The sequence below is a fragment of the Colias croceus genome, chromosome 14 (genome assembly GCF_905220415.1).
Source record: "Colias croceus chromosome 14, ilColCroc2.1".
NCBI classification, from domain to species: Eukaryota; Metazoa; Arthropoda; class Insecta; order Lepidoptera; family Pieridae; genus Colias; species Colias croceus.
The window spans coordinates 8980392-8991059 of NC_059550.1; the positions used below are offsets into that span (position 1 = coordinate 8980392).

The following is a 10668-nucleotide window of genomic DNA, read 5'->3' on the forward strand; positions in this document are numbered from 1 at the left end:
AGAAATATAGATTCCGATTAAGTTTAGTCGATTATTAGTATAGAGTTATATATCATTTTATTCAAAGTTTGGTTAAGTTTTAACACTGTTTGCGCGGGAATATGACATTTGGTGATGTGACAGGAAGTGACATTTATTTGGCTTGTCATGTTTAGGTCCCATATAACGATGGACCTATTACCATAATCCATTCACTGTTAGGAGCTATAAGTGCAATAAAGACCTTACAACAACGAACAGTACGGTTGAATTTGCAATGACAATAATGCAGTTATTAACTAATAAGATGACCTGATGAATTAAATAGTCTCTTCTTTGAATTGTCCGTTTGTTTCGGGATTATCCTACCTTTAGTTATTATAACACGTAGTATTACAATTTTCAAGCATATTATGTTGCGTAATGCAAATTTTATGGATATATAATATATTATATTCTACATATCTGTGTTATTTGTCTATCAACAAAAATTATAAAATATGTTTTTATTTATTTATTTATTTCTGATTCCTTACAGCTTTTTTTACAATAATTACATAATAATTGAACAATACGCCAATGAAAAGGAATTCCATTAATAGAATTATAAAAAAAAAATTATAATAACACCTTTGCTTTGTAATAAGGGGAACAAAAATAAATGAGTTAAGCTGTTCTTGAGGTTTTATAACTAAACATTATTACTTTTTATAAACATAAATAAGACAGAAAATTATGCGTTCAATTAATATAATATTTTCTTAATCACAGCTTCATGTTAATTAATTATCATCGCAAATTCCACGTCTAAATTAACTACAACTTTACAGTATCGGCTAACCGCGGGTTCAAGCATTTAACCCTTACATAATAAGTACTAACGATTACGTCTAGATCTAGTACAGGCTAGACTTCGCCTTAAATTACTGTAAATAAGTTACGGGGGCAAGTAAAAGTACACTGCTAGAGCTGTTAATACCACATCGATTTTGAAAATAAAATACCAACAGTTCTAAGTTAATTATATAATATTAAATCAGTGTTTGCTGTTTAAAATATTTACAAAAATAAATAAGTCGTCAATAAACGTGTGATGTGATATTTCACATGAATACTTTAAATTAAAAAATAAATAAATTATTCTAGTGATTTGTCTATAAGTTTCATACATATTTTAATTATTATCATTGCAATAAAATAAATTTTACATAAACAAAGAAAATATGAACAAATATAAATAATTGGCTCTACAAGTTTTCCTACTTGCTCTACAAGCTTTAAATTGACACATTGTTGTCGAATAATATGATGATGTTTTATTTATTGCTGCTGATTATAGAAACATATAACACACTTTGATCTATAAATATAAATAAATACATTCAATAACCTTTTATCAAGCCACAATTGATTAAAGTCATTGGGTGTATTAACAGCTCCATTAGTTAGCAACTTTCTTCGTACCAAGAGCCTTTCCGCTCAAGCCACCACACCACATGTCATTTAACATATAAATACGATAATGTGATATGTTACACCACATTACTATCTGCCATCGATACACTTACTATACGTGTAATTTCGTTTCATCAAAAATGGCGAAAATATACTTTGTGAGTTTTATTTTTTTACGTATTTTCAAATTTTAGAGAGCTGTTATTTACTTTCAATAATCATACATTTACTTTACTCTCTTCGTTAAAAAGAAGATGACTTTTTCTTCTTATCTTATTCTTACTTTTCCTTTCAGATATTGCTGGCAATCTGCCTCCACTCGGCATCCAGCTCAGAGCCAAAGAAGCGATCCGCGTCTATACCAATCACACAAACCTACTCAGAATACTACAACAATGTCGCCATTCCCGTGCCCCATCCAGTGCCTATTAGCGTGCCTCGAGCAGTTCCAGTGGCCGTTCCAGTGGGAGTGGCTGTAGACAGACCAAGACCTGTCCCTGTATCTGTGCCGCATCCCGTAGCTCATGTGGTAGCCCGTCCAGTAGCCGTTCCAGTTGACAGGCCGTATCCAGTGCCGGTGGCTCAACCAGTACCTGTGACTGTCACACAAGGGGTTGGCATTCCAGTGCCACAGCCGTATGCGGTTGGAGTGCCAGCTGCTGTTCCAGTGAGAGTGCCTGTGGCAGTGCCTGTGGCTGTTGGTTCGATTGGAGGTGGAATAGGCGGTGGATCGCTTGGTGGTGGAATTGCTGCTGCATCGCTTGGAGGTGGGCTTGGCGGTGGGTCCATCATTGCTGGCTCGCTAGGCTCTGGGGGTATTATCTCTAGTTCTATTGGCCATGGAGGTATTGTAGGAGGAGGAATCAAGGTTATAAGTGGCTCAAGCTATTCAGTTCCTTATGGAGTATATGGATCTGGCCATGGTTATTATCACCATTGATTGAGCCAGTATGAAAAATTTAACGTTTTTGTTAATAATCGTTTGGTTTTGTTGAGTTACCATATAAGATTTGAGAGGAAGTTTGTATACAAAATAGGTCAATCCTTTTATTATGTTTTGTTCAATTTTGACACATGTGTAATTGCCGCCCTCTTTTTGTAAGGATATCAAGGTTAAGGTATTTCCTGGGTTTTCGTTAATCTAGTCTTAGGGTTGTATGTATGTATGTCCCATCGATTAATGTATGCAGCTTTAATTATTGTAAGTGTATTTGATGTTATAGTATAGTACACCTAGTATATATTGTATCTCCAATGTTATGTAAGTTAAACCCCACTATTAAAATTAAGGAAATTTGTATGTTTATTATTTTAATAAATTGTATTTTATAGAAAATCAATTGATTTATTTATTCCTCGAAAATTCATATTATGTTATTACCAAATAAAGATATATAAAAAAATAACTTTTTCGTCTGAGATGGTTTGTCACAAGGTGTGAATCCATATTACTCTTATTTTCATAAGTGAATAAATCAGAACTATCGTTTAAAAAATTCTAGACTTCGGGTAGAGTCTGAGTCAATTATTAAGTTGTCGTGATTTTTTTTTCTTCTGTCTTAAATGTTTAGTCTTCTTTATACTTTAAGAGCAGACCGTAAAAATAAAGTCATAAAACATACGATACAAACATTCGTGATTCGTCAAAAATGACCAGTCATGGCTTAATCCACAAGAAACTGAAATAAAAATGTACCACTTACACTTAAATCTCTGTACATATACACGTACATACGTAATATGTACTGTATGTAGTACATACGTACGTTTACTTGTGTATAGTATGAATAATAAACGAAACAGCATATCAATTACAATCATTAACACATTCGTCACATCAGTATTCCATAAGGACAAGATATTGTTATCGCTAAATTTGGATAACGATATTTCAAATCCTGATTAGACCATTTGTTATCAGTATCTATTGTTTGGTCAGACAGGACGTTAGTGTGTTGCAGTTATGATGAAGTCAAGTAAGTTACTTTGTGACAATATTTTTTACAGTAAATATGTTTTTAGAATGATGTAGAACGTTCTACAATGTTCTGGAACTTTCGCGTCTGTTTGTAATTATATCTAGTACTAGATTTCCGCCCGCGGCTTCGCCCGCGTTTGCAAAGGAAAACCCGCATAGTTCCCGTTCCCGTGGGATTTCCGGGATAAAAACTATCCTAATATGTGCTAATCCAAGTTACCCTCTATATGTGTGCTAAATTTCATTCGCGCGGAAAAATTAAGATTTTTTTTTTCTACGTATTTTTCCGGGATAAAAAGTATCCTATTTTATGCCCAGGATAATAAGGTATAATTATACCAAGTTTCATCGAAATCGAACCGTTAGTTTTCACGTGATGCCTGAACATACAGACAGACAGACAGACAGACAGACAGACAGACAAAAATTTTTTTAATCACATATTTGAGCTTGGTATCGATCCAGTAACACCCCCTGCTATTTGTTTTTTCAATATTTTCAATGTACAGAATTGACCCTTCTACAGATTTATTATATGTATAGATAAACGGTAGAGTCACTTATGTTGCTCATATAATAATTACAATGTTAGTCTTGAATTAACAAGAAATACATTCAGTGTTTAACACCTAATATTGATAATTTGTGTTTACATTAAACTAATTATAAGTCACAATGATTATCATTTTCGAAAGTACATATATTTATGAAATTTTATCAATTACAGATATATATAAGAATCAAAATGTTTGATTGTTATCTAACAAACACATTTATATTTTTTTGGTTTATACAAATATTAATAAAATTTTATATGGCAATATTCATTAATAGGGCAACACTGAAAACCCTTCGTACTGTAATATCTTTATAAGCGAGTACTATCATTAAGTATAATGTATTTGAAAGTGTTTTAGTTATAATTAACCAAACTTTAATTGATTTTGATTGATATGAATCAAATGAATCTATTAGTTTTTTTGTATCGCATTAGAAGTGAATTATGCATCAATTATAGTTGAAATTAATCATAACATCCGAAGACTTAATAGTAATATTTCCGGTCAACTGAACGTACTACAAAATGTAGATTAGGTATCATTGGTTATAATTGACCTACATTATTCACATCATAAATAGTTTGGACTTAAAAACCTTTTTGGTTCTTAAAAATAAATACTATAATTTCTAAATCTTATTTCGGTATTAGAGGTGGAAATTTATATTATTTGAGTGTATGACACGTTAGACGTTAAAAGAAAACAATAATTATTTTACAGGCAATATTACTTATCGTTAATAATCACACATACCAAGAAATCGTTGTCTGCGAACGATAAACATTTACCTTTACTTCCATCGCATTTGAGACAAGCAAAAAATAAAAAAACCCTGTTCAGACACGTGCAGCTCCAATGCTCGATCGTTATTGGGAATATACATTTCTTTACGCGTGAATACTAAAACTAAATAGAGTGTATCTTCGGACAAAGAAATCAATCGTAATTAACAAATTATTTATGTGGTAATGTTTTGTTTACAAACCAGACCTCGTTAGAGGCAATTGTTCCCGGATACTTATGACCGATTTGTTCATTACCTAATGTACCAACAAGGTAAAACGAATACGGCAATTAATAAAAATATTTAGAAATCCAAGGACTCTTGATTTATGGCGTTAATTAAATAAATTAATGGATGTATCGCTTTGTGAGTTAGAAATAGAGTATAATAGAGCAAATATTATAACTCTTTCAAGGATAAACAATTCAATTAAAATATTATGATGATATTTCATATAGAAATGCATTATAGTACCATCTGTGCGCACACACTAAGTGAAACTGATGAAGTACTGCCGGCAGTTGAAACTGTGGTGGCAGTCGGCAACTCTTTAGAAGAGCATGGGTGAATTGTTTTAACAACTCTACTATATTTATAACGTGAATAACATATTGTAATTATTATTACATATTTCCATCTGTAATCTTCATCTAAAAAAAATATTTTTATACGAAGGGTAGTGGAACCTAAATAAAAAAAATCATCTAAATTCTAAATAGATACAGTAGTTTAGTCTCAAAAAGAAGACGAATATCTTGACCATATAAGTTTTATTTATAATAATTATGGTTTATTTTTTTATTTATGGGTCATTTTAGTTCTTATAAATTAATGTATTTTTTATATTTTCCAGAATTTTCCAGTTCTCTGGACGTGATCCCACGACAGCGAAGTTTCGCCTGTCTTTCCTTGAAATTTGGCAGCATATTTTCGGGTATTATTGTCATTGTAAGTGTAATAAACATTAAATCAATACAAGAAGAAATATTCTTTATCGAATATATATCTTCGTAAATTTTGTATTGATATTGTCTTGATATATATCTACGATAATTTTATGTATCGTATATATTAAGTTATTTCTAAGTTTTCTTCATACTGAAATTAAATAAACTTAAAAAGATTAACATATAAGTATCTAATTTGTAATGTGTGTCCGTCGTGCTGCAAAGAAAGAACAATTTTGGGTGCGTGCCAACTTGCGTACATTTCGTTTTCACCTGCATGTTTGTCATTGTGTCTAAGATGAATCCATACTAATATTATAAATGCGAAAGTAACTCTGTCTGTCTGTCTGTTACTCAATCACGCCTAAACTACTGAACCAATTTTTATGAAATTTGGTGTGGAGATATTTTGATACCCGAGAAAGGACATAGGCTACTTTTTATCCCGGGAAAATGACGCAATCCCGGAATTCCCACGGGAACGGGAACTATGCGGGTTTTTCTTTGACTGCGCGGGCGAAGCCGCGGGCGGAAACCTAGTTAGACATAAATAAAACTAACAAACACAAAAGTAATCATGTTGAACGACAGACGAATAGATACATTCGTAGTAAGTATCTAGTAGAAAGAACCATCTTTCGACTAAATACTTGGTCCATGTAGTTTAAAAACCACGGAGCTAAAATTGAAGACGCTTCGTTATGAAACAGATGCTACAATTCCCCATCTTCCTAGGAATCATTGGTTACCCCAATTCCCGGTCACTTTAGTAACTAAACAATTATTTTATTCCAGCTATACTCAATACTAGCGCTAGCTCAATGCCTCAAGTCCATCCTGCACCTGCCTGCAGAATTCGACGTCAGCGATTTTAACGTGGCCTTTGCGTATACAGTGGTCATTGGGCTGACGCTGACACATGCATTTACGCTGTTTCTTACAGCTATATTACTGGTTGGAGTTATTAGGGTATGTACATGGAAATTAACAATTAAATAAGTAAATAAAAATAAGCAGTAAAAAGGGATAGATAGAAGTGGAAACTTATAAAAAGTTGATGCGAATCCATAACATTTCGCTCTACCAGAAATTTCAACGAACTTTATTGGACATAGTTATCTAGATATGTTTTATTTTCTAAAGAAAATATTCTATAGACATCAACATATTAATATGTACAAACATTATAACACTCAATGTACCTATATGAAAAGGCTAAAAATTAAAGAAAATTAAAGAATAATTTTTTTTTTCTTAAAAAATTGGTCAAATATGTAATTTTTCTAACTTATTTTCAAGGACTAATTGGGACTAGTACTATTTGAATCTGAAATATTAGGTTTGGGTACTTATATTTATTAGAAAAGTAATCCAGTATTAATGTAGATTGAAGTAATTTTACTATCTATCAATAAAACAAATAGAGTGTGTCTGTCAGGTTGTTAATCAACATGCAATGATTATTTAGCAATGCAAAACCCGCCTCAAATCAATTGTTATATTAATTATGTCCAAACATGTTTCACTGAATAAAATTATAATATACTGTGTTTTATTGAAGGAATGGAATATTCACGAAAAAATACCAATAATTGATTAAAGGGTGTGGCCCATCTGTCTTTTTTATGCGCATTTCGCATATCGATTTTTTTATAGCTATAAAATAAAGCCTTCTGCGACCAACAGGCGCCAGACTAACTTTGTACTTTTGTCTTGTAGACCGGACTCTCAGTGGAGTTTCGTTTGCAAAAATAGCGGACCTAAATCTGACTTCTGATATATATTGTATAGATCCCAGACATCCTATAGACAGATGTTGCCAACCAGTTTTGTGGGCCCCCTGCCCGCACCCCGGTAATTAAATATGGCATACAAAGAAAAAAATAAAAATTTCCAAAACATGCCGTGTGGGGTATCAAATGAAAGAGCTTATTGAGTAGTTCACGAATACATAGCATAGAAAATTTACGAAAATGGTCCATTTTTGAGTTAACTTTAAACCACTATAGATTGAAAACTCATGAATAAAACTGATGATAAAACCGTGTAAATGTCAATCCAACTGTCGCACAATGTCGTGTACCTGCAGAAAAGCAGCACTGAAATGTATATCCTTGTGTAAATGTGTAAACAATAATTGTAAAAACTTGTAACAAAATCAAACTGTTACTTGCATGTGTAAGCATTTTTCTCCGTAAATTTCGTAAAAATGGATCAAAATAAAATAATTCTATTAGTTTACTACCTTGTATTTTATTTATAACACAAAATTACCAATAATTCCATAATTCAAACCAAAAACTTTGTAATTTATCAATAATATTTGTGATGGAGGGGAGGGGGGGGGGGATCACAAAACTGGTTGGCAACATCTGTTTATAGGATGTCTGGGATCTATATAATATATATCAGAAGTCAGATTGAGGTCCGCAATTTTTGCAAACGTCTCCACTGAGTCCGAAATTTTAAGAAATACATATATTGAAATATCGAAACTCGCCATCTTTGAATGCTCCCCCCACTCCCCCATGCAACTATTTCACTGTACGAACTATTGAATCGTAAACAATGGACTATTGTTAATTATTTAAAATAATAATTTAAAAAATATATTCATGAGTTTTCAATCTATAGTGGTTTAAAGTTAACTCAAAAATGGACCATTTTCGTAAATATTCTAAAAAATCTTAGAGAAAGTGTAAGAAATGTATATAGTTTGCTATATATTCGTGATCTACTCAATAAGCTCTTTCATTTGATACCCCACACGGCATGTTTTGGAAATTTTTATTTTTTTCTTTGTATGCCATATTTAATTACCGGGGTGCGGGCAGGGGGACCACAAAACTGGTTGGCAACATCTGTCTATAGGATGTCTGGGACCTATACAATATATATCAGAAGTCAAATTTAGGTCCGCTATTTTTGCAAACGAACATCTCTTTGGAGCCTGCTCTATCGATCAAAACAATTCAGTCAAACTTTGATTTTCCAGTCGTTTTCAGGAGCGCATTTTAATAATTATTTGTATAATTATATAGTACTTTGCTGAGGTTATTTGATATTGATGATTACTTTGCAAAATTAACTACTTCGTACGTTATACTTTGTTGAATGCTTTTTAATTATTTTGTCTTCGATATCGGTGTAATAATGATTTCACAGTAGCATTCAATTTTACATGACATGCCCAGTAATAAGTACCTGATTATAGTATTGTTATATTATATAGCAGTATTTAAGACGTGTCATCATCATCATTCCAGCCTTTCAGGACGTCCACTGCAGGACATAGGCCTACCCTAAAGACGTATGAAATGTACTTAAGTTAATAGTACCTTATCTAAATTTAGTTCCATCAATACCTTATCCCAATACTAATAAACAAATTAAACAATTCCAGGAGAAACTGAAACTAATAAAGCCCTGGATTATCTGGACATCTATACAAGTCAGTGTGTCCGTCCTGATGTTCGTGCTATGGAGTACCACGAGCCTCGTCAATCACTCTAACGACAATTCACTTCTGCTGTATGCTATCGAGTTCTTAGCGTTGAGTAAGTACCTAAGTCCTTGAAAAAATAGGGATTTTAGGGATGGGATTCGAACCTGTCTTTTGACGTACCTTTTAAATTTTGTAATCTTAAAAATTTCCTAAATGTTTTTAAGCATTTAAATGCTATAAATTTAAATCCTTATTAACTAAACTATAATAAAGCGAAATGAAAGTGCGGCTAGTAAAAAAATGTTGTGTGGTTTTATGAAACCACGGTAAAAGTGAAACTGTTCGAACGGTTCCGAACACTGCTTTGTGTAGCGCATGTCGCGTGCCGAGTAGGTATACCTACTCGGCAGCCGCGATACACGCGACATGCGCTACACAGACCAAAAAGTTTGAGACGATGTAATAAAAGTTTCACTTTAAAATGTTTCTATAAACATGCCACCTACATGGTATGATTTTAAAAGAGCAATAATGGAGTTTGCCGGTTCTGTCAGTGATAATGGACGCCTTCTGTACATTGTTTACAATGTAGCTAAATTTTGAAATTTTATTCAAAAGGTGTACACAAGGTGTACACTGTACAATAAATAATTTTTAGAATACCTTTCTCAAATGCACTTTGTACGTGCTTGCTCGTACAAATTTCTTCCAATAATCTTCATTATTTTGAATTACAGTGGTACGTTTCTACATGCTCATGATAGTGGCGAGCTTTTACAAGCAATTGGAAGAAAACGGAGAAGAAACAGAGAGACTGAAGAGTTTGCATCATATCGATAATTGGTATACTTCAGCTTAGATCTTAAATCACGCGAAATACTTATCAAATTAACTTATTTATACGATGTGTTAAAGGAAAACTGCATTATATTTCAGGATAAAACCTAGTACTAATTTGAATTGTACACTAGCTTCCCGCCCGCGGCTTCGCCCGCTTTGTCTAAAACCTAATAAATTATATACCTACGAAAACCTTTCTCTTGAATCATTCTTTCTATTAAAAAAACCGCATCAAAATCCGTTGCGTAGTTTTAAAGATTTAAGCATACAAAGGGACATAGTGATATCGATATTAATCTCTTATTTTTCAAATTATTTTGCTTTTTTAATATTTGAACACGTTATTATATAGTATCACGCTCATGATGATTTTATGACGACATCGCATCGCATCGATGTCACCACAGAGCAAGTAATAGTTGTCACAACTCTCAAAAGTTAATCATCAACTCAGAAGACACAAAAACGAGAGACACTAAAAGCTCTGTGAGCTTTTTACACAGAACAATGCTATAAACGTCAATTATAGTTGGTACTTAGCAGTCACTTACTGATAATATTTTCAATGTGAGTAATAAGAGAACAAAATTAAGGTGCTCCACAATCATGTAAAACTAGCTTTCCGCCCGCGGCTTCGCCCGCATTTTCAAAGAAAATCCCGCATAGTTCCTAATGTTAAT

General features: G+C 32.7%; 2 protein-coding genes across 2 annotated transcripts; both read left to right on the forward strand.

Moving 5' to 3' along the window:
• The first annotated feature begins 1509 nt into the window (after positions 1 to 1509).
• On the forward strand, positions 1510 to 2766 carry LOC123697347 (cyclin-dependent kinase inhibitor 1C-like). Its single transcript, XM_045643823.1, has 2 exons — positions 1510 to 1592; positions 1730 to 2766. The coding sequence occupies exons 1-2, from the start codon at positions 1575 to 1577 to the stop codon at positions 2372 to 2374; spliced, it is 663 nt and encodes a 220-aa protein (XP_045499779.1). The 5' UTR covers positions 1510 to 1574; the 3' UTR covers positions 2375 to 2766.
• Positions 2767 to 3264: 498 nt separating this feature from the next.
• On the forward strand, positions 3265 to 10216 carry LOC123697266. The gene is made up of 5 exons (XM_045643725.1): positions 3265 to 3410; positions 5610 to 5704; positions 6499 to 6672; positions 9107 to 9260; positions 9886 to 10216. Exons 1-5 carry the CDS (start codon positions 3398 to 3400, stop codon positions 10005 to 10007), a joined length of 558 nt encoding a protein of 185 aa, XP_045499681.1. The 5' UTR covers positions 3265 to 3397; the 3' UTR covers positions 10008 to 10216.
• Positions 10217 to 10668: the final 452 nt, after the last annotated feature.

Bases quoted from the DNA above. Each gene is read 5' to 3' on its own strand.
- LOC123697266 (XM_045643725.1), top strand. The intron at 5,705-6,498 runs GTAAGTGTAATA...ATTTTATTCCAG, and splicing joins TTTCGGGTATTATTGTCATT to CTATACTCAATACTAGCGCT. The intron at 6,673-9,106 runs GTATGTACATGG...AAACAATTCCAG, and splicing joins TACTGGTTGGAGTTATTAGG to GAGAAACTGAAACTAATAAA.